Below are 24394 nucleotides of genomic sequence, written 5' to 3'. Positions count from 1 at the left end.
TTCTTGTAAGGACTAGAATAAGCTCAGTTGGGGAAACCTCCCCTTGTTTGGCTTAAATTTGTAAATGCTTAAAACATAATGAAACATTAGAATATCTTTCTCCCTGTGAGGAAATTGTGTCCAGTTAGGAGTTGTAGTTGTGGTCTGTAAGTATCATTGGTGTGTGATGTGCTTAAAACATTCCAAACTGCATTGCGTGTTGTAATGTATTCCTCCGTATACCAGTAGGTGAGTGTTCTTGCACACTCATTGGTAAATTCATGTGTCAGTAAAGGGTTTAGGTAAATTAAGCCCACCACATAGTTTTAAAAGGGTTTGATTGGTATCTGCAGTTTCAACAAGCCATCCTTATAAGAAAGTAATTTGTCAGAAAGTCTCTTGAGACTGAGGAATACACCAGGTGCCCCTATGGAGGAGTACCTCTGTGAAGCACCAGCTCTGCTCCTTAGTTGATCAACTCAGCTCGTCAGCTTACTTTTGGAATTGAGTGCTGCACAGGCCGTTTGCAGAGATGACCTGATTTGGTTACAAAACGGGCACTGTTCACCATTTCAATTTAATATACATGTGATTATGGGGGGAGTGCAAGAAAAAGGTACTGCGGAATCCATGGCAGCTTCTATGGTTTGACTAGGTATATATAAAAGGAGAAGTTTGCTTCGCACTGGAGGCTTGGAGGTCCAGATGTAATTTCTAATGACTTTTGGCTTGTGTCTAATTTCAGGAGAGATTCACTTTGGTGTGTATCTGCTTCTGTGTACCATTTGCTTACAAGACCTTTACCTGACCTCCCAGCTAAGTCTTTCTTCTTTAGAAATGCAACATAAATAGCTAAAACTGTTTTTCTCCTTACTAATATGCAGCTCTCATTCAGTGATGTCTCAGCCAGTCCTGCCTAGTGAGATGTGGTGGAGTTGGTTGGGTGTCAGAGTCTCTGGAGCATAACCACACTCTGTGTGCTCCTCCTCAGAACTTGTTGTTACTCAGGCAGCCCGGTTGCAAACCACCTACCTGTACACTTAATCTTCTTGTTTTTCCAGGGAGAGCTACAACCTGTAGGCCTGTGATAACTAATCCCTCCATGTGATGGCTGATAAAACTGGGTACTGATTTGGAACAGAGGTGTCTCCTCTTTTTTAACTACTTCAGCAGCAGTTGCTTACCAGAGTGTCGTGGTTTAAGTCCAGATGGTAACTCAGAACCACACAGCCACTCGCTTACTCCCCCCTTCTTTCTCCACCAGCTCCTGGAGGGATGGGGAGCAGAATATAAAGAATGTAACTCCCACAGGTTGAGATAAGAACAGTCCAGTAACTCAGGTATAACACAAATCACTACTGCTGCCACCAATAATAATAATGATAAGAGAAATAACAAGGGAAGAGAATACAACCGCTCACCACCTGCTGACCAATATCCAGCCTGACCCGAACAGTGATCTAGCCTTTCTGCGTAACTGCCCCCAGTTTATATACTGGACATGACGTGCTGTGGTATGGAATACCTCTTTGGCTAGTTTGGGTCAGGTGTCCTGTCCCTGCTTCCTCCTGGCTTCCCCTCCTCCCTGGCAGAGCATGAGACTCACAAAGTCCTTGGTCAGAGTAAAACATTCTGACCAGCAACTGAAAACATCAGTGTTATCAGTACTGTTCCAAGGCTGAAAGTCAAAAACACAGCACTGCACCAGCTAGTAAGAAGGAGAAAAATGACTGCTACTGCTGAACCCAGGACACAGGTGCTTCAAAATGTCATTGTTCCCTCTGTGGATGTGAAAATCTTATTTCCAGTTCTTCACCTAGATCTGTCTGGTGAACAATGGAGCAAAAGCCATAGCTTGTGCACTCTGGAGAGCAGCAGTGATTTCTAGAGAGCATGTTACTCCCTCAAATATATTCTTCAATTCTCCAATTGACATAGTAGGCATGTTAGTTGATAGGAGGGCTAAAAACTAGTGAGCAAGCTCAAACTGGAACCTGGTGTTTTTTCTGCCAGTCCTAATTCTAGATGCTAGTGCTTCGTTTAATTACTCTGTAAAGACAGTTATCTGGGTTCATGCTGCAAACCCTTCTCTGGGCCCACTCGGAGAATATCCGAATAAACGCTGTTCATCACAGGGAGCGTGGACAGTTATGAATCACATTTTAATCTCACAGCCAGGAGCCATTTTCCCAACCTGCTTTTGCATTGCACCCTGAGAAGGCAGATGTGGTGTCCTACCTCCAGCTCCATGCACTGTGCCTCATATCCTCTGATGGCAGACAGCTTCTCCCAGCTTCTGTGATTCACAGGAAACACTTCCTGCTTTTAATCTGCCTTGATAAGGCCACGTCAGCTCGTGGTGGTGTTACACCAAGGGGTTAGTAACTGACAAAAGCACCAGATTTCTGAAGGAGCATCTCATGGGTTCCTCAGTATGAAATATTTGGTGTTTGAAGTAATATTCTTTGTTAGCATTTCAGAGAGGTCTGTTTTCCTGGGATTTTCCTTTTTCATTGCTGTCAACCTATTCCTAGTTTGTTTTCTAAGAAGTATTGCCCTATTTAAAAAAACCAAACCAGCCAACCCCAAACCCCCCAGTGACGCGATGCAGCCTGCCAACCTTGTACACTGTTTTCAGAAAACTGAGGTGATGCTTGCCTAATTTAAAGATTCCTTCTTTCCCTCCCCACTTTTCCAATCTGTTTCCCTCCTGATGGCTGCATGTACTATTTATTTATTATTCTGCTAGCATGTCAGCAGCAGTGGCTGACTCCTACAACTTAAGAAACTGTGACCAGCCTTAAATGTAACTTTCAGTCCTCTGCGGAGTAGTGCTGATGGCTGCTTTCCATGTTAATGATTGACTGACCTTCTGTGCCAACTCTGATCTCTGATTTAAAATAATCTTTCTGCACCCAGATTATAGCGTCTGTTTAAAACTTAATCCCTGCTCTGGATGACAGCTTTCCTGTATGATCTTGGTTTTCTGACATCTCGGATGTTTAGTTCAGTCGCATTTGGTACAAGCCAAAGCTGTCAGTTAGATAGCAAGCATTAAATCCAGGCATCTCTTTTTTAAGATTAACCTTATTATTTTTTATCTTCTGCATGTTTTGAGCTTTGGAAGGGGTTTTGGTGTGTACTGGGGGAATAAACCTAAACTTCCTGTCACTGAGGATAGCCTCTGGTAGCAGTTCTGTGTCTAGATCATAGGAATTTGTGTGGACATCTTGTTACCCCGGCAGGATTTCTCTGTGGGATACCTGTCAGTTATCTTCACTGGATTTCAGTTTGCCGTCAGGTTTCAGAGATTAGTTTTGCTGGGAAAGCTTTTAAGAAGTTTAGGCTTGCTGACAGCTCCTGCTTTCTTTCACCCGACTTACCTCCCTCTATCTTGAAGTGTTTCTCTGAATAATTTATAGGGGAAGCCTTGTTTTAATGTCACCCTTCGAGAACCATGTTAATAATGAGGTGAAACTGTGTGCTAAGCCAACAGCAATGGGGTAGCACTTCTGAGTGTTTCATGGTACAGCTTCATTGGGTGGCTCTCAAAATGCCTATGCAGTTCTGCAAGTTGCAGCATTCAGCAGGAGCTGGCTTGGCCAGTACTCCCTCTTGCTCCCCCACCCCAGGTTTATGTCAGTGATCTCTACTTGATCCATAATCTCTTTCTTTCAAATTAGTATCTCCAAGCTTTCTTGCAAGCCATACGTCTATTAGGATTTGATGCGTGTATGGCAAATGCTTAATTTGGTACAGTTTATCAGGGTGCACTAGCATGCTGCTCTGAATCTGTGGCTGTTCCCTTAAAATTCTTTGTATCTGGTGTTACTTATTATTTTAACCTTAAGATCAAATTTGCACCAATAATTCAGTGACTGCAGTTAGACTGTGGATAAGAGGTTACAAGCAGCTGCAGTGATTCCGGTTTCTAATGCTATCTATGGCTGCTGAGGTTTCTCCTTGTGGAAAATGTTGTGGCAGAATAATCTGGCTATTAAATGCATGGTTTGTGCAAACCTGCCTGACCCGACGTAGGTCAGAGAACCTATTTTGCCAGCGGAAACTACCCATACGGTACCTGGCCAGTACCATTTCACTCCAAGTGCTGAAAGCAGAGGTAGAGAAAATGAAACCTATCCAGAAAAGCAGTAAACACTTTTCACAGACACTGGAAATCATGAAGGGCTCACGCAGAGAAGAGGGATAGTTCAGACAATGCATCAAGGCTTTTTCATTTTTGTTTGATAACTGTTAACTCTTCCCCTTCTAAAATCGTTAGTGTGCAAGTTGATAATTAATACTGTATTTCTGAGACTGAAGCAATGTTTTCAAAGTTGTCTGTTTATAATATCTTTCACTGTTGCTTAAACATAGCTATATACATATCTGAACTGATGTGCTGTTTAATTCTCTGCTTGAATGTACTGTTTTAATAAGATGACCTTTTTCAATCTTTCAAGCATTCTTAAAACGGATGGCAAAGTAAGTAGATCAATTATATTAGAAGTTCATATTTTAAAGTTTGCACTAGACATGTAATTAATTGGTACTACAGCAAGAGCTGCAAATGTGGAGTATATGTTCATATTTATTCCTTAATCTTCAAAAAAATACTTCTCTATTACATCTGAGTCTGAATTTCTCTCTCTGGAGTTGCAGGAAATACTTGCATTTAACAACTGTGATTCAGAGCTTTTGCAGATAAAGCTCTATTGCCTAAATAATAAGGTTTCTATTGCCTAATCCTGAAGAGGAAGTTGAAGTAGAGAAAGTAATAGCACAGTGCCTGAAACCAGAAATACGATCAGTAAAAACCCTGACTGGTGCTTGAACTTCAATTTTGCTGTTGACTAATTTGTATCATACATTAGATGGGGATGAGTGTATCTGTGGGGATTTCCACAAAGGAAAGAAAGGGAGGGTAAAATTGCCCAATTTTTAAGTGGCTGACCTGAAGAACATAGCTGGCAGAATTTTCCACATTGGGAAATGGTTGGATTTTAGTCCTTTAGTGAAATGTGTGTCTAAGCACAGCCTTTGACAGATTTCTGGAACAACTGTGATCTTTAGCACCAGCAAACAGAGCAGCTTCTCTGGTGTGAATAGTGACGCTTGAAGGCAGTTTAGGAAGAGTCCCGCACAGAACATACCTCTTCCTCACATGGTCCCAAAATGGCATTTTTCTCAAGTTGGTGGATTTAGGTAATGGTCCTGTTCTCATGTCTCATACAAATAAGTTTGTGAGCTTATGGCTTTACTCAAGCACCTGGCTTTTAGCTTTGCAGTGCTAGAGTAGTAACTCTTCTGTGCTTGGAAAAGTTCATCCTGTGGCTTGTGCCATATGTGGCATTCCCTCCTTTTACTGATCTTCACTGTGGTCAAGTTTGTCTTAACCTCTCCTAGCCAGCTTGCCCTCTGCAAATACTATTGCTTCATTTTATTTCTGCATGAATGCCATGACAGACTGTGGCATCTTTTAGAAATTATAATCCAGACTGTTTTTTGAATGTAGGTTTCTACTCTTCAAGACCTTTTTGTTGTTGTTGTTTTTCTTTCTGCTGTGCCTGTATTTATTTACTATTCCTCTGCTTTGTCCGAACTCCCAACTTCAGCACTTGTTTACTGAAATAATTTATCCTTGGTTCCAGACTTCCCATGATTTTTACATGTAACCTATCTACTGTTACTTGTAGAACACGTACTCCATAGTACATGTACATAGTGACATGTAGAACACGTCATCCATAGACCGCTGTATTTTCAGAACGAGTGTGTGCCAGGCTGTTTTAAGTTCAGCATATGCTTGCCGTCTCCACTTTGTCAGTGCTGTCGCCAGTCCCTCTTGAGATTGTGCCATTTCCCTCCCTCTCTCTTTCCTTCAGAGATAAACTCTGTACCAGGCTTTCACTTGATGAGGTTCTTTGTCATTCAGCCTTACTACCACTACTAACTTATGTCTCTGTATTTGTAGTATATTAGTTTTATTTCCAAATGACTTAATAATTTAACACAATGTCCTGAGGAAGTGCCAGATGTAAAGAATACTTGTTTAACATCTAAATTTAATTAGTTCTCAGGGCAGTAACCTAGAATCGGATCAGCTAGAGAAAAATGACACATCAGTTTGCAATTTGAAATGCTCATAGTAGAAGCTCACCTAATAGGTTACCTGTTCTGTCAAGGACATACTTGCAAAAATAGTTTATTTTCTTTTGACACCAAATTTCTCTTTACATCTTCTCTTGCTAAGGCTAGCCTGGATCCTAGGTCCTGAGGGAGAAATAGGCATGTTTTACATATCAAAATCACTTCGAAGTTCTTAGCTTGGCTCAGAGGTCTCATTTTAAATGAGAAGGCCTGGATACTGCCAAGTACACTTCAGCCAGCCTTGCTGGTTTTCTGAGAGCAGCTGTTCTGTCCTCTGGGCTACTGTCAATCTCTGACTTACTCAGATTCAGTCCTCGCAGGTTAAGACGAATAATAGCAACAAAGATAAAAGATTGGATTGCTCTTTGTTGTTGATCCAAGCTTCTTCCAAGTTCTGTCTTGCCTAATTGCCTGCTGTGACTAATGGTCCTGTGCCTCTTCCAGTTCTGCTTCCTTCATTATTAGTTCCAGCATCTTTGACACACTGAGTTCCTGAACTTCTTCCTCAGATGGTGTCAGCTTTGTACCAGAAGCTAGCTTGGTCAGCAGTAGGTTATCTGGCCTAGCTCCAAAGGAAATGGTACAGGCAGGTAGATGCTGCTGATGTTCATCATCTGCTTTATCATGTTTGTGGGGCATGTTCCCCCTCATGGGAATCCAGATGGAATTTATAGACATGAACTCATTTACAACTTTGGCTTTACCATAAATTACCAATGCTAGCTCCATTTTATCCCAACTTACTTAAGAATTTCAGCTGAAGAAGCCTATGAAATATTACAATCAGCTATGCTTTTGAGCCTAATTTTGAGGTCTTGGGTTTTTGTTTTCTTTTCAAAGACTTGTATTTTCTTACAAAATAAGCTGACTGACATTTTTACAGGCCCGGATGGCTCCTATTTTGTCTGGAAGAAGAACGGACAGAAGATGAAGGCATGCATCACTGAGCAATCTCATATGCTGTTTGATGGCAGAGTGCACGTCTTGAGTTGGGTGAAAGATTCAGTATCAGAAAATACAGAATATAAATGTTCACTCGTCTCAGAAGCTGGGAACACAACATCAGAAGTGCTCATCACAGTGGAAGATAAAGGTAGGCTGGTTTTGAATGTAGTTAGCATTTGGCCTGACCCTGACATGAACAGAGCTCTGTAATTTTCACCCATAAAACGTGTGTATCTGAAGATGGTAACTCTTACTTAACGCATCTGCTTTAATTGTTTATGAAAAGGTTTTAGAGCCACCAAAATTCCTTCTACAAAGGACTAATCTGCCCATTAGCAGTTACTTTCTAGAAATGAAACTGATAAACTAATGGACACAAATTAGAAGTCAGATGCGTACTAGAGCATTAAAAACAGGCACTCTGGGGGAAAGCAGAAAAACTCTTTGATGCCAAGGAAGTCAGATGGCAAAGAGAAACCCCCAGACTGCAACCCAGGATGCTAAAAAAAGCAGATTATCAGCAAACCACGTGCAGTTGGGTGAGTTCCTACTGCTTGCTTTGGACACTAACAACGCAGGAGGTCAGACCTAACTTCAGCAGCTCTGCAACATCTTTGGGTACCCACAACTGACCAGGGCAACTTGAGCAACATTAGCAACTAGCTTTTGAGAACTTATCCAGGCCTGAAGAAAGTCTGAACAGTGTTTAGGAAGACAGCAGGAGTGATGAAGTTGGCAAGGTAAAGTTAAAAATAGTTAGCTGGTTAGTAAACATGAACTTGTCAGGAACAGCTCAACTCTTCTTTTTTTTCAGTGATGGAGAAAGCAGTAGGAGTTACACAGTTGTCTTGCTATCACTCCAGTTACTTTGAAGTCTGTCTCGGTAGCAGAATGAAGGTCATCTCAATGAAACTACTGTAAATGTAAAGCAGAGGGAGGCTTTCACCATGCTCCAGAAGTACTGTACACTGATGCTTGTGTCCTGAAGGATAAACAGAAAATACTACATCTGTGTATGTTGCCACCAGTGTTACATTCTGCAAGAAAAACTGGCAGATAGAATCTGAATTAGAATTTAACCAAGATGCAGCAAACAGCCCTTAAGTTCTCAGTGGATTTAAGAATAACTACATAACATTACCAAAAAATGAAGAAACTATGAACTGCACATGGACAGCTGCATCGTATCATTCTTATCCCCAGGTGTGGTTATGATCTAACTGCAGCATTCCTGAGCTGCTTGGATGGGTTTGAACCCTAGCCTGCAGGTCGTATTTTTTTAGATATTTTGGATTACAGGTAAAGGCACTGAATCCGTTTACTCTGGAGGCTATAAAGTTTGCTGCAGAGGGGAAGAGACATGACCGTTTCTACAGACCTTACTTCCAAGTATCATGAGAAGAGGTAGAACAAAATGAAGGACAAAATGGTGGCTTTCGTTCCTTCTTTCCCAATCCTCCACAGGAAGTATTACAACTGAACAGATACCATCCACTTATTTCATCTCCATGTACAATTCTCAGATAGTGCTGGTCAGGATGGATGGGCCAAAGAATTCCATACCTGGAGAAGTGCCATCAGTGAACATGACAAGATGATGCAAAGCTGGAGGAAAACATGGGTAAGAATTTCCAGGAATTTCCCACAGTGCTTTCTACATGGTACACTACAGTCCCGATTTTATAGTCTATGATGCTTCTACAACCAAATGTATTTATGTAACAGTGATCAGTGTTCCTGTACGTGTCATCATTCTTGACCCTCTCAGCATTAAAGTCTGCTTGATTTGTGACACCTATTATAGTTATGACAGCTTGCTCCTTCAGTCTACTAATCAGTCATTAATCCTTATCCTGCCTGAAACAGTTAAGTCTGTGTATATGGAAATAGTAGATTAATTTCAGCACATCTGTACACTAACTGGATTGCAGAGACTACTGAACTTCATAAATGGTACTGTCCATCAAAGCTGGCCTTCCTTTAAAGAACAATAGCCCAGAGCTGGCTTTTAATATTTTTCACCAGCAGTTAGAACAGATCATAAACTGATGACCAAAAGATTACTTTTGATACCTTCTGTTTGCTGCAGGTGGAACAGTTAGTACAGGCAACCTTTAAACCCTATGTTAACTATTAAAGCACCATTAACACAACATTCTGAACTTCTTTCTTCTTCAGGAGAGCTGCAACAAGAAAAACAGCCTCTAATCCACAAAGGAACAAACAGGCTAGAAGGAGAAATGTATGTAAGTTAAGCACAGCCAGCACTCTTTTAATATCACAGCTTTCAAAGACTTATTTTGTAATGCTGGTATTAAAATGGCTATTCAGGAAGATCACCTGAAGCTTGAGGTTGGAGAGGGTATCTTTACTGCACCAAAGAATAACTAAGTTATGTGCCAGAAGAGGTGCCAGTCATCCCATGCTGGAACTATCCCTGGTTTTCTGATGCTAGTTATTTCAGCTTAATGAAGAACAAAAGTGGTTACAGTAAAAGTTGTGCTGCTCAAACAATATAATATGATGTACGGCTTCTGTTTTGAGTTCATTAAGCAAAGCAGTTAATTTTGGGCTTGGGGATCTTGGCATATGATTTAGTAGAGATTAATAATAAGATGTGGATCACCTTTATTTAAAGGCACTTTAACTTGGCTACTTACTTTCTTTTAATATGTTTACCCTTACACTCGTTTCCCAGTCTTTTGAAAAACATTCCTTTCAGGTGTCAGCAAGTTAATATGTTCTAACACATTTCTTTTGGTAATAAAGTTTCTGTACCAAATAAAGAAGTTCTGACTAATGCTCAAAATACAGAGAGATTACAGCGCACCCAAGTTAAAAATGGTGAATGAATTCTAACACTATTCCTAGTGAACAACTGCAGAACGAAAATGTGAGGGCCTACTTAATCCACAGTGGAACTGTTTTCCTGCATTGCTGTTTGAAGTTCCGTCCTTCTGCATCTAATAAAGAAATGTCTAAGGCATTATTCAAGTTTTCTGTCTTATAATCTCCTCAGTGGTTTTCAGCATTCTGGAAACAAGTAAGATGCCATCTAAGAATCACTGTAGCTCGAGCCCATGGAGACAGCTGCTCCTAGCAATAGCAGAAAGCGTTATACTTCTCCCTAGATTATCCTATAACAGGCAAGATTTAAACCAGGTTGTTTCCCACAACGAAGAAAACATTTTCCTCAGTTTAAGATTTTAACTGAATGACACCCCCAATACCAGACCACACACGAAACACATGCAGGGTGAAAATTTGTATTCAGGAACCATTTTCACTATTTTTTACATTGGTAATCATAAATTGATGCAGACTTCTGACAGGATTCAGAGGGAATCTTTCCCCCACATTGTGTTTCTCTTCTGACATCTTTTATGGCTCAGGGACAGCTATAGAAGATTTTTCTTGCATTGTCCCTCCTTTATGTGTTCCATAGATTTCAAGCAGGCTAAAGTTTAGTTTAGTGGTGCTAAGTGAGAAGGTAAGGCTTTGTAAGATTGAGGTCAGAGTTTTAGATGAGCACGGCTGTACTCTGCCTTGTCTCTGCAGTGAAGTACTGCAAGCAGTAAAAATTTTGCTACACTCTAAGAAGAAGAAATAACTCCGTGCAATTTTGAACAATATGTTCCATTTCCAAAGTAACTTTTCATGCCCTTCTACAGGAAGAGAACAGGAAATACAAAAAGAAAGAAAAAGGAAAAATGAACTGCTAATGTGAATGGCCCCCCATTCTATGCAGTGACTTAGTTGTTTCAATGTTTTAGATGTTTATCAAAGTGGTACAAATATGAGTAAATCAAACTTACCTCTGGATCAACAGCTGCTGGCCAAAACCATCTTTCATCACTGGGATGTTTCACTCTTAATTTCCATTTAAAATTAGAAGAAACTAATACAAAAAGATCATCATCATAACCAGTGATCAGCTGTGCACTGCAGCTTAAGGGTGACTTCCCTTGCCAACATTCCTCCCCAAACCTGACATTTCAAGTATCATTAAATGCCCACCAGAAGAATTCAATTAAGTCACAACCATACTTTATAGAATCAATATATTGTAACAGATTTAATACAATTTACATTCTACAAAATGGTTTGAACTTCAAAATTATTCAAAGTTTTTATGCCACTTCTAACTTCACAAGGCAGCTACTTTCCAAATTATTGCACTACAAATGTTCCATATGTGAAGCACTTACTTAGACACACTTCAGAGATGCTGGCAGTAGCACATGGCATCTCTATCATCTTTCTGAACAACTGCCAAGTTACATGTGCATCCTTCATTACTTTCTTTAGGCTCCAATTTCTTTCTTTGTTCTCTTATATCTGCAACTTGTAAACACTGGTATTTATATAGGACATCCCCACTAAGGTGCTCCAGCATTATTATGAGCACATTTTGTTTTTTTAAGATAGATAGAAATTTTTACCACGTTAGGTACAATCTGATATTGGTCAAAAACTTTTTCATATATGTGCCAACACAACCCCGAATTGAAGGAATGAGGAGTTTGTCAGCATGGAGAAGGTACAGATAGGATGGCAGGCTGGCACATATGCTGTCCTTCAGAAAACAGCCTGTAACGTCAAAGCAAGACCTATGACAAACTAATCTCAGAAGCAAAATCAGCTTCATGAATTTCTAAAGACAACATTTTCACTGCAGGCATTTCAGACCTTTGTAGTTTATACTCTCCCTTATACCTGCTGTACGATCCCAGAAGAACAAATTTACCACAAAGAAGAGCTGACCAGGGACTTTGTCATGATGGTCTTCCTTAATTAGCTTCAACCAAACAAGCTGCCTACCAGAACACATTTCTTGCTGACTGGAGGAGAGTGACACCAATGCCAGCCTACCCATCTGAGCAGGTTTCTTCTTCAGAAGAAAGGAAAAAAAAAAACAACCAAAGCAAACCCACCAACAGAAACCAGGTGAAGTTCTTTAAAAAAGAGTTACAAAAAACAAATCCCAAGTCCCAACCTTCTGGCTCATGGTATCTCTTCCCAAATAAAATTACTCTTCTAGCAAGATCTTTTCCTATGTTGCACCACTAACAAATCAATGCTAGTCTATAAATCCACTCCAAGTTGTTTGGGGCTAAGACAGTTTGCTGTTATCAGCTGCTACAGTGATGAACCAAACACATAGAACATAAAAGCATTAGCCAGTGCCTCATTTGCTCCAGTGCCTCATTTGCTCCAGTGCCTATTTTGCTTAGAGGGACTCAGAACAGTTTACTCAGCTGACTTCAGGTATTTCTAGATTATTGTATTTTACTACCCTCTTCTTAGGGGTCTGAAAAAATATAATTAAAAGGCCAATAGAATTGGATCTGGATTTACTGATGCTCTGACATGGCGACAGTGAATTCAGAAGCTGCGGCACCCTTTTCCAGTTCCAGTGCATATGGTTTATACTCTTCTTCAAGTTTTCTCCTCCAGATTTTAACTAGGGAATATTAGAATAAACAAACAGGTTACTGTATAATAGTTGAGGAAATACTTAAAACGAAAAGTCAGATTAATTCTCTACTTCCTTCTCAGTGTAAGTGCTGAGCTAAGTTGGCACTCTGGTGTGATACACCATGTGACATCAGATGGCCCGTGAAAGAATACTTTAGGAGTGATGGGATCCATTGAAGTCTTTATGTCCAGCCCTCTGCTCAAGCAAGGCTAACTATGAAGGTGGACACAACTTCAAAAAAACCTCAGAAGTTTTCAACACTTTGAAAGAAGTTTTAAGTTGCCCATTGCCAGTTTTAACTGTTGCTGCCTGGTGACTGAGCAGAGCTGCAGGAACGTGCTTCTGGCAGTAGAAGGCCTTTACAACACATGAACACTTTCAGACAGGAAGATGCATTTCAAACATGCTTCAACACAAAACTTAAGTCCACCATAGTTATAGAGTGTGCATTTCTAGAAAAAAAGCTTAGAGGATTTTTTTAGAAATAGAAATAATAAGGAGCTCTGTTAAGTATCTTTGGACAAAGCAATGAGGACCACCTGCCATGAGTGGATTTCAGAGAGGAAATTTTCTCCAAGACTTTTATAAAATTAGGGGCAGCAGGGGGAAATCACAAAGGGTAATTATTTCCCACCCCTACTATCTGCTAAAGTGACAGGTATCATTTGTTCCAGTTAAAATGGTAACACTGAAGAGCACTTTGAATGAAAATTTAATCAAACCCAAGTCAGTAAACACTCACTATAATTTGGTACATCCTCATCGGAGTCCTTGGAAGATGTTTTGCCAGTTTCTGATAAGCCATTTTTTTCATATTCAGTGGTTAAGACGCTGGGTTGAGTTTCTCTTGGTCCTCCTTCAGCTTCTTCCTCTAAAGCTGCTATCATATCTTTGTAGGCCTTCCTCGCCTCTGTTGTCAGTTGTACCATTCTATGAAAATGGTCCTATGTAAATACAAAATATTAGTAGAGCTTAAATCACATAGTAAGTTTTATCATCGCCATGAAAATGTATAATGAATACTCCTTATAGAACATATATACGTTTGTACATAAAAGTAAACCAGCGAAGTACATATAAAGATATGAAAACTCACAAGTATTTATAAAAACACCCATTCTCTTGAAAATAAAACCAAAAAAACAACAAACATGTAGACGGAGGAGTGGGTATCAGGAAGAGGTGGTCACACTACTTGTCTGAACTGTGCTGAGTGGCTGTACTTCTAAAATCAATTTTTCAGATGAGCCACTGGCTTCTACCCCGACTGGGATAAAGTGTGCAATATCAAAACAATCAAACAAAGCCTTAAAAGTCACAATATTTCCCACCCTCTACAAGTAAAAAGTAAAGCTAAACAAAACCATGAACCTACATATTTCAGCTTACCTGAGCTCCATCATAGCTAAAAATTCCCACCACACTCACAGGCACTGCTTTGTTCAGACATCGGCCCAGAGCCTTGCGATTCAGGGCAAAAACAAATGGGATATTCTGTTCACAGGCACAGTCAATAATATTGTGTAGAGTCTCATCCAACCCACCTGGAGCAGATAATAAAATTAGCAAAGAATGACAATATTCAAGCTAATTATAAATAACGGACAGTACTGTTAAAAGTACAAAAGCAAAAAAAAAACCCCAAAGCCCTAAGATTATGGAGCATTTTGAAATTAAGAGTTTACAGGAAAAAATACATGGATAACAGCATTAGATCTGAATTTTAATGGAGAATTTGACTTTTTTTTTTTTTTAATTAATTAGCAGTATCTTTAGACTACCTGTGCTCTGTATTTTGTTTTATGTGTAGTTTAATCTAATTCAGTTTTCTTGTAAAAGACAAGACCGGGTTGCTAAGAAATTGCTTAAGAGTTAACAGAAAGTAATGACAATAATTACCACAGATTTTACACAAACTATTACTGACAACTTATTGTCAATCTGAAAGATTGCAATAAGTATGCAATCTGAAAGATTGACAAGAAGACAAAAGCAGGACTTCTTGTGGCAGCACAGCTGGCATCAGTAATCTTTGTCCCTTCTCAGCTGTACAAGTGCAATCTTTTGTGTGGCTGCAGTGCAAATTAATAAGCAGAACCTAGTTTCAGGCAACTTCCACCACCCTGGGTAGTCTTGATTTAGCTCATTCTTCAGCTGCACAGCAGTAAACAATCTGAGTAAGAAAGGCGTTTTTATATGACTGATTTCAAAGGCTACTCAAATAAGTTCCTCCAAAAATAATACTGTCAGTATACAGAGTCTGCTTTTTTGCATTTCTTTTATTAACAACCGTATTTACCCTTTGACTGAATCTTTTCGCAGTTAGGAGAGATGATGACACACTTCAGTTTTTTCAGCTTCAGGTGTTTCAAAACTTCTCTGAGACCCATAACAAGCCTGCGTTTTATCTTGGCCTTTACTGGATCTTTCTGATACAAGCGATCTTGGAAACGAACCAGTTCTTTTAACAGATCTGTCACACAATTGTCAACTTCTTTACTAAGTACTTGGCTGCAATAACTGGAAGAAAGAATCAATTAAATGTTAAACCCCCTAAAATTACAAATATGTAACACAATATGTAATAAGTATGCAAAATTTAAACAGTTTACCTTCTATTCTATATCTTTGTCTTTTTTTCTATTTCCACTCCAAACATACTTGCTATATACATGAAAACAAAAACTTATATACAACTTTTTTCAGTGGCTAAGAACTTCCTGTAAGTTTTGTTACTTGCAGTATCTGGCTCCCCTATCAAACTATACTGAAAAATACATGCACACATGTACAATATTTATGTATTATACATATATTAATATGAATAAATACATATATACATATGTTTTTCTCTTGGAGCATTTTTCTGAGGACATTTACTTTGACCTATATCAATCAAAGTACAGCAACGAAAGTAGAGAATTTTAATTTATTTATATAAATGCAAGACTATTTATAGCAAAGACGGAAATCTGGATCAAATTCCTTCTCCCCAGCACCATTTTTTTTTTTGCCTGTCATCCTATTTTACTTATTGGACTATAGCCTTGTGATGCTCTTGGGAAAGGATAAAAATGGATGTATTTAATCCTTCCAGTATTTCTTGGGAAATCTTTTACACGAAGAATCATTCAGTAAAGAAGGATCTCAAAGAGAAAACCTGAAGATATCTCAACTGCAGAGTCAACAGAAAGATGCCAAGTTGCAAGTTCACATAATATTATGAGATACGAGACCATAAAATCTGTCCCCAATCTTAAGAGATGCAATTATCTCAAAACTTTATTTAAGTTTTTATTTACTGTTTCCAGACATACTTCACTAAGTCTCAAAGACAAATCTATTAAATCACTGAAATCTAATCCAAAGACAAAATATTCTAAGCTTTGCTGAATGCTCTACATCCTGTAATAGGCATAACAGAGTTACACTGTACATATTCAACTCAAACTGTGCTTTTAAACAGTGTTGCATAGACGCAGATTAAGTAATTTTAAATGCAGTTAGAAGTTATATTAGAGCTAACACATGACATCAAGAAGATAAAGAATGGGTGCATCAATATTAACTGTTACTGTAACGCCAGCTGCAAAAATCCCAGTGGTGCATTTATGGGAGGAAAATTAAAAGTTAGAACACTGCTTAACCTAAAGTAACTATTTTAAACTGTCATGACTGGATCTCCTACGTCATCACATATAGTAATGACTATTTCTTCTTTTATAAGGAAACATGGATACACATCTGTTTAAACTAAACTGAACGTGTTTGTGCATAATAACCCATAAATCTTCCTTTCACTTCTCTGCCCAGCCACAGCATGCAGATGTCTGGCTGATTACATTCCTTACATTTTTGTCATTTGGTCAAGTAGCAGAAAACCAAAGTACACACTAAAAATAAGTGTACTACTCGTTTTCTTAAATATTAAGCTGGTACTCCATTTATTTAAAATAAGGTACTTTAACAGCACATCCTTTTCCTTCCTTAGCCTCTAATGAATTTCTCATCCCTTTTTTTTCTTCAAGGAACATGCATTTTGAAGGGAGAATTACAAAAATGCACAGACTATTTCTCTGTGCATAACACAGACATAACACTTCTCTGTTTGTGTGTCAGCATAGAGAAAAAATGTGAAAAAAAAAAAAAAGGAACACAAAAAGAAAAATTAGAACCTTCAGTTCAAACTCCAATTTGTGTTACACAGAGTATTATCTTGTTTCAAAACTGCCGTATCAGTGATACTATGGAAATACATCAGTACAATCAATACTTACTCTCTGAAATTCCTGCTGTGGATTTTTGGAAGATTGGAGGCTGGCTGCTTTGAGGTCATAGAAGCTTTTGTTGATTCCTTTACCCCTGTGTTCTCAAGAAACCCTTCGGCAACTTGCGTTACAGGAACAGCTATCATGTAAATAAACGTATCTCAATGAAAAAATGCAAAAAGCATTGCGAAAAGGCAAACTTGTCAAGTATATCTTGAAGTGTCATTACTTCAGTATTACAGCACTCTGTGGTAGCAGAGAAACAGGTCATACATTTCTTTTTCTTTTTTTGATCACAGAATGGTTTGGGTTGGAAGGGACCTTAAAGATCATCTAGTTCCAAACCCCTGCCACAGGCAGGGATACCTTCCACTAGACCAGGTTGCTCCAAGCCCCGTCCAACCTGGCCTTGAACAGGGATGGGGCAGCCACAGCTTTTCTGGGAACCTGTTCCAGTGTCTTACCACCCTCACAGTGAGGAATTTTTACCTGATATGTAATCTATGTTTACCTTCTTTCAGCTTAAAACCATTCCCTCTTGCCCTGTCACTACATGACCTTGTAAAAAAGTCCCTCTCCAGATTTCTTGCAGGCACCCTTCAGGTATTGAAAGACTGTTACAAAGTCTCCCAGAGCCTTCTCTTCTCCCAGCTCAACAGGCCCAGCTCTCTCAGCCATTCTTCACAGGAGAGGTGCTCCAGCCATCTGACCATTTCTGTTGCCTCCTCCAGACTTGCTCCAACAGGTCTATGTCCTTCTTGTGTTTGGGCTCAACAGCTGAATGCAGTACTGCAGGTGTGGTCTTGCTGGAGCAGAGTAGAGAGGGAGAACCACCCCCCTTAACCTGTTCCTCTTGATGCAACCCAGCATACGGTTGGCTTTATGGGCAGCAACTTCATGCTGTTGGGTCATGCGGAGCTTATCATCAATCAGCACCCCCAAGTCCTTCTCCTCAGGGCTGCTCTCAATCCAGTTTCCACTCAGATTGCACCAACTCAGGTGCAGGACCTTGAACTTGGCCTTGTGAACTTCATGAATCTTGTTGAACTTCACTTTATTATTGTACCTCTTTTTAAGCAGATTTGTCAAAGTACTAAGTGTGCTGACTATCAAATTTCCATCTACATACTGTATTATAGCTTTCTTTTGAAAGATACCTGCTTGACCATCCGGCGGAAGCGTTTTGTCTTCAATAATATTTTCTGCAGACTTACAAATATTATCTTCATCTTTTGGTACTGCTGTCTGTACTAACAGGTGTTGCTGTTTTCGTTGTTCTCTTTCTTTCAGAATAATCTAAAAAATATAATATATATGTATGTATGTAAAACCCAAATCAATTCACTGTCACACAGATAACACAGCAGTTTCTCTCACCAAGCATTACATACAAGTTCTTAAAGAGGTTTGGCACTATCTGTCAAAGTTTACAATATTTGGGGTTTATTCTGCACATAGAAAGAAGGAAATATATTCCCTAGATGTACACAGAAAAGTACGTTCTCCTTGATTATTAGTGTCTGGATGGAGAAAACCATTACTAGGGATGAAAGGCAGAACTAAAAGGTAGAGTAACAAATTGCTTCAATGCAGAGAAGCATGTGAAAGTCTCCCTCTTTATCATTCTTCTTCAAACTGTCAATTTGTGGCAATTCAGCCAAACACTCAAGTACATACATACACGTATATATGCACAACTCCTCTTTCCCTTTATTTCCCTGTTATTTATTTCCCTTTAGTTCCCTTAAGTCAGACTAATAGATTGCTGTCTCTGCATTTGCTGGTTGAGGAAAAAGAGAAGAAATTACCATGGATAGCTAAGCTGTATGGTACACAGAAGGAAGGAAAGTACGACGCATGTTGGATCCAGACACGTTACTATAGGTGAAAGCAATAATCAGTTTCCTGCAACTCATCTTCCTTCTCTGCTTTTATATCTGCTAAGAAGCATTTACTGTATGTATGACCACTAGCTCAGCCCGGCTACCCAAAATGTGTAATTACATCACAGAACCTAATTGCCAAATAAATTTCTCCATTTGCATTAGTCAAAGATGAACAAAGAACAAAAAAAAGTGTCCTTAGAACACAGTCAGAACATAGTCAGAACACAGATATTACACAGAAAAAGTAATTCCTGTCTTCTCAAATCTACTTTGAAAAACAGATTACATGAAGATATGACAGAAGACACAGTAATTAGTATCACCCCCTACAGTTTTGTTACATGTTGTATGTTGTTTATATTGTGCAGTTCTCAAATTCCATTAATCAGCACAGACTGACTACTTAATTACCTTCACTAGCTCTGTAAGAATTGTTCTAGATCAAAAAGTAACCCTGCAATGGAGTGTTATCTCAAAATCCCCTGCATAGAAGACATGACAGGAAGCAATGTGAATGGGCAAAGAGGGGAGATACAAGAGAAATATCCAGGTGGATCTAATACCAGTTGCTACAGAATCACCTGAAGTTCTGGCTTGGAAGAGCACAGAAATATTAAATTATATCTTTGATCTTTTCTCCCAAGTCCCACAAATCAGCACAGCTTTTCCAAACCAAACAAGGCTTCTTTGGATGCCCCCCAGAACCAACAATGTGTTCACACTTCTGTAGTGGCACTTTTTCAGCTATCAAGTGATTTGAGTGAGAAAATATATTCTGGGAGAATTCGTATGTGCTACTTAGCAAGACGCTGCTCTTCTCCCCTCCCTTCCCTCCCCTTTTTTAAACCAAGGAAAGAATTTAGACAAGCAGAGGCTGAGATGCAGATCTCCACTCCAGAAGGTTTAACAGACTCACAGATTAATAGTGAATTTACATTAGCCTATGTTGTACTATTTAAGGTAAAAATATGAGCACCTTTTTAAGAGGTGTCGGTCTCTTTGCTTTAGGGACTTCTCTCTGTTTCCCTTTCTTTACCAAAGGAGCACTGGAATCCAAAGGGTTATGAGGCATCTTTCCTTGGTTTGATCGGTGACTTTTTGTGGCTGTAGTAGGTTCTTTAGAAAGCAATGGTATGGCACCACCAACTGAAATACAAAAAAAAAAGTCTGCATCAGACAACAATAACAAATACCTAAACCACTATCCAATACAAGTTTAGTGACAGGATTAGGACTAGTATACACATACTAAATTTTTGTTGTGTTTTTATTAATAATACTTATAGGCAATCCTCTCTCATTAACTCTCCAAAGCAGAATGTGGCAAAACACTGCACTCCAAGCTACCTTCAAAACCACGCCAAAGTGGCTTGGTAAACCTTCAGAAATCTCCATGTTTTATGACAATGGCATCCTCCAGAGATTCTGCATTGCATTAAAATAAATACTGAGCTGCAGTATTGCAGATTTAAATAAACACGTAAATAATCTGTAACACTTACTTCTACCATTTGTTACACCTTACTGAAGTTGGATGAAGTTCATTTGCAGATGGGTAATGAGTAACTCAAAGCTACAACTAAGTCTCTTTCGCTTAACCAGCACAGGTCTCAGAAGATGTCTACTTTACATGCATTTTTCAGAGGATTTAGAGCACAGAAACGTTAAATGACTGGCAAAGTCGCTGAAGCTGGACCTTCCACACCATGACTTGACACCCTAAAAACTATTCTCCCTTTTCAACTGCTATTAGTAGAAATTGCTGTATCCTGTGACAGCACTTCGTCAAACTTCAGTTACCTGCAATATAAACCAGGTTACATTAGAAAGTCAATGAAGAGGATGAGGTAAGTATCAGTGGAATGAGTTTGACACCTTTGCGCCTCAGGCAACCTCTCACCCCTAAAAAACACTCAAAGCTTCTGGCAGCTTGTCTTGAGCCCTCTTCATTTACGGCTTTCAAGGTATTTATATGCTGATTCTCCAACATCACATGCAGTACTATTAGCATGAACAGTTTACTTCATAAAACTGCTACACTGCAGCTTTTCTTTTGTGGCTCTGTAACAAAGGCAAATTGAGAACACTGCCAAGAACGTTGAGCTGTATGTTAGCATAGGTGGCTACAAGAATTGAAGCTGGATTTAAAGCAGTACATAAGTATGCATCTTGCAGACACATTATATTTCCTTCACTGCGTACATCACCTCATTCATTTCAAATTCAGAGTTCTCATGTTCCTGAACTTGATGGCTTCAACAGTTTGTGTCAATTTGCACTATTGATGCATTTCCAAAACATAATTTAAATCAGAATAATTACTACATTACTATGCTGTCCCATCCATATATTATTTCCCAAATTAAGTAAATCTGGTAAGTGGAAAAAAATAATTTTGTCTGCACACTCCGTGCCCCTCTTGTTCACTGTGCTAATCTTCTGGTTACAGAGGTCAGCACAATGCCACTTTTCAAACTAAAGCTAAATTTTGTGTAGGCACCAATTTAATGGGTGCACTGACTGTTCAAGTAAGTGCAAACCTGAGGCAACATCTACTTTATACTTCCAGGATATGAATATGACATACCAATTTCTCTCCTGTACCAGATTAAGACACAGGCAATTTACTCTTGGAAAATAGGTATTGCGACCCGTAACTTTCTGCTCCACTATCGCACCAATCCACATACTGTATAATTTTACAGAAATAAACGCAGTTATTAGCACCTCTGCAGCACTGAGTCTGGCTTCAGTTACAAGTCTTCAATTACAGAAGAAGTGTTTTTAAAAGCATCTTACAATTTTTCTCAGTCACTGATGGAAAACTCATTGAGGCTTGGTATTTTGAGCTTTTTATTTCAAGCTCAGCTATCATATTGTGAGATGAATTCTCTCATGATTAGCTCTCTTTCTGAAATATTTTAGAAGATTCTTTACTCAAATAAGGAGATAAAATTTATCACTAAATTCTAGCAAATACTGTTTCTTTTTGCAAAATATACTCCACTAACACAGCCAACACTAAATTTTGATCTACAGTACAGTCACTGAGCTATTTGCTTCTGCTTCCTGGCTCTGTATCCGCATGGTCTGAGAGTCTCTCCATCACTAAAACCTAGCACTCTGTTGACAGCGATTATTCCATAATTATCAGGCATGGCACAACTCATCCTCTGGCTGGGCTGACTCATATAACCCCTCTGTTTGCAAAGGAGCTTTTTCATATAAGTTAGAGCTCTAGGATTTTAGAGGAGCATAAGAAAGCCTTTGTTATCTGCTTAGCCCCTTCCTGCAGGTTCAGATCACAAACCTGTTTTTAAGAAAAAAGCAAAATCTTCCACAAACATAAGCATTTTTGTCAAAGCCAAATTTCAATCACCTTTCACATTTATGTAAGGTGTTCTTTTTTACAAGTCATTCTCCTAAAGATTTTCTTTCCCCAAGTCCTCCTCCAAACAATTCAAATCGCCATGCTTTGAAAATATTTTTTTAAAGACCCTTCATTTTCTTTTGTCTCTTTTGAACTGTGCTCCTGCCTGCATATTCAGACATCATTCTAGATCAGAAATCCGGCTACATTTAACTTTTGAATACTTAAACTCAAATGGAAAGAAATTTCACTGTAACCAATACCTGAAAACACCACAGGTTTAGAAGACTGTTTTGACTTCTCTGTTTGCTGCTTCTGCTCCAAGACTGCCAACATGCCACCCAAATCCAACTGCACGGGAATTTGACTCTTCTTTCCACTGCTCCTGGATGTTTCCTGAACAAGTTCAGTACCAATTAGTAATGCTCTCCATTTCAGAATGTTATTTTGTAAGGTGTGTAATACACTCCTAACATTTTCATCCATGATACCTTTGATTTTAAACTTAATACAATGAAAGTACTTTGACATTTAAATACACATAAACTTTAATGTGAAAAATAAAAAAAATCAGAAACAGCTCAAATAACTTGAACAGCTATTTGAACAAAACATAAAAGCATAAAATAATAAAGGAGGTGCTTTATGTTGGGCTCCCACTTTGGTCAGACTGCCACCTATCTTTGAAAAAGAAAAGGCTTACCAGAATTGAAAAATAAAAGCACAGAAAAATTACTCTGTGAATCTTCCATGCTATGTCACTGCAGTTCACATATATCATTACCTTCAATGCCTTATTATGAAGAGTTGTCATCACCTTTATGCACACATCCTTACAAGTAGTAATCTTTCTGTCTGCTTTGAAGAGAAGGCAAAAGTGGTGTTCCACACTTGGCACCACATTTAATGATTCAGAATATAAAAAGATTACAAATGAACAGACTACAAAAAGGCAAACTATGAAGGCAGAACATACTAAGCAAATGACTCTCAGATTCTGTACTTCTAGAAGTCTTATCCTGGAGATCAATTCATTATAGCTTCTGTTAGAACAGGGTTAAGAAATGTGACCTCCTCTTTCTGAGCCTAGGACCGCATCTTGCATCGGAGTTACAGCAGAACCTACTCACCAACAAGGAGCTACTTACTGAGCTCACTGATGCTCTGTATGTCTCCTCCTTGCCCCAAGCTAAGTGGATCTCCTTGCCTCCTTGTCTTAATCTACCAGAAACACTTTTAAGAGGTTCCCAGCTCCTTAAGACAATCATTTAGGAGTGGATTTATGCCATGATCAAATAAGACAGGTGAAAGAAAAATTCCTGATATCTGGAACTACATTAGTAGTAGACATTAATGAAAACGTAGTACTTTTCCCTAAACACTCTATCACAAACTGAAAGCTAGCAATTACTATTACCGAGTGCTTCTAATAAAGAGATCTTGTCACATCTCAAAGTATGAACGACAGTGTATGAATGCAATCGCAGATGAACTTGGACTTAGTCTTATGTTTAAACATGCTAATTTCCTTTGTCATTTTGAAATTTATTTTCAAACATGAATTCAATTACCTGCATTTTCTTTCTTTCTAATATAGAAGACGAAGCTTGCTTCCCTAACAGCCCATCCACTTTGGGAGTTCCATCTACTGTGGGAGACCAACTATTTGAAGGCTCTTCTGTTAGATGAATCTTTTGAAATTCAGAGACAAAAGGTGATAAGGAACAGAAACAATTTAGACACATGGAAAAGGGTAAAGTGAGGTGATACCACATACAAATGGAACATATACACTAGCATTGAGTGTACCCTCAGCAAGTTTGTGAATGACACCAAGCTTAGTAGCACAGCTGATACGCTTCAGGAAACAGATACGCTTCAGTCATCCAGAGTGACCCTGGCAGGCTTGAGCACTGGGCCTGTGCAAAGCTCATGAAGTTCAGCAAGGCCAAGTACAAGGTTCTAGACCTGGACTGGGGCAATCTCCAGCATCAGTAGAGAGTAGGATTTGAAGCGACTGAGAGTAGCTCTGCAGAAAAGGACTTGGAAGTATCGGTAGATTAAAAACCGAATGTGAGCCAGCAGCGTATGCTCGCAGCCCAGAAAGCCAACCGTACCCTGGGCTGCATAAAGAGAAGCGTGGCCAACAGATCCAGGGAAGTGATTCTAACTCTCTGCTCTTATGTGTCCCTAGCTGGAGGCCTGTGTGCAGTTGCGGGGTCCCCAGCACAACAAAGACACGGACATCCTAGAGCAGGTCCAGAGGAGGGGCACAAAAATGGTTAGAGATGGAAAAGCTGTATGGAACAGCTCTCCT

General features: G+C 39.2%; 2 protein-coding genes across 8 annotated transcripts in view; one reads left to right on the top strand and one right to left on the bottom strand.

The window, feature by feature from the left end:
• Positions 1-9282, top strand: part of SEMA4D (semaphorin 4D) — a gene marked incomplete at both ends in the record, with an annotated part of 34701 nt that extends 25419 nt beyond the window's left edge. Inside the window, 3 exons of the mRNA XM_080637816.1 lie at positions 7013-7222; positions 8598-8695; positions 9253-9282. Coding sequence (XP_080493942.1) covers positions 7013-7222; positions 8598-8695; positions 9253-9282 — 338 coding nt within the window. The remainder of the gene's footprint in view (positions 1-7012; positions 7223-8597; positions 8696-9252) is intronic.
• The window catches only part of SECISBP2 (SECIS binding protein 2), a 35353-nt gene continuing 17166 nt past the window's right edge, over positions 6208-24394 (bottom strand). For 3 of the 7 annotated variants that reach the window (XR_013958779.1, XR_013958782.1, XR_013958783.1), the window contains exons 10-20: positions 23649-23768; positions 22341-22473; positions 19684-19853; positions 17979-18117; positions 16831-16960; positions 14853-15073; positions 13943-14097; positions 13296-13497; positions 10890-12538; positions 8453-8679; positions 6208-8056 (exon numbers count right to left, since the gene is read on the bottom strand). Coding sequence is in view for 1 of the 7 variants with exons in the window: in XM_080637814.1 (XP_080493940.1) it covers positions 12429-12538; positions 13296-13497; positions 13943-14097; positions 14853-15073; positions 16831-16960; positions 17979-18117; positions 19684-19853; positions 22341-22473; positions 23649-23768 (1380 nt within the window). In the remaining 6 variants the exon portion in view is untranslated. Of the gene's footprint in view, positions 8057-8452; positions 8680-8999; positions 12539-13295; positions 13498-13942; positions 14098-14852; positions 15074-16830; positions 16961-17978; positions 18118-19683; positions 19854-22340; positions 22474-23648; positions 23769-24394 lie in introns of those variants that run through there. The other 4 variants (XR_013958780.1, XR_013958781.1, XR_013958784.1 and 1 more) reach the window with 4 other exon arrangements.

This window comes from Psittacula echo (assembly GCF_963264785.1).
Source record: "Psittacula echo genome assembly, chromosome: Z".
Taxonomy (NCBI): Eukaryota; Metazoa; Chordata; class Aves; order Psittaciformes; family Psittacidae; genus Psittacula; species Psittacula echo.
The sequence above is the reverse complement of the archived record's forward strand: the minus strand, read 5'-3'. Positions and strand labels throughout refer to the sequence as shown.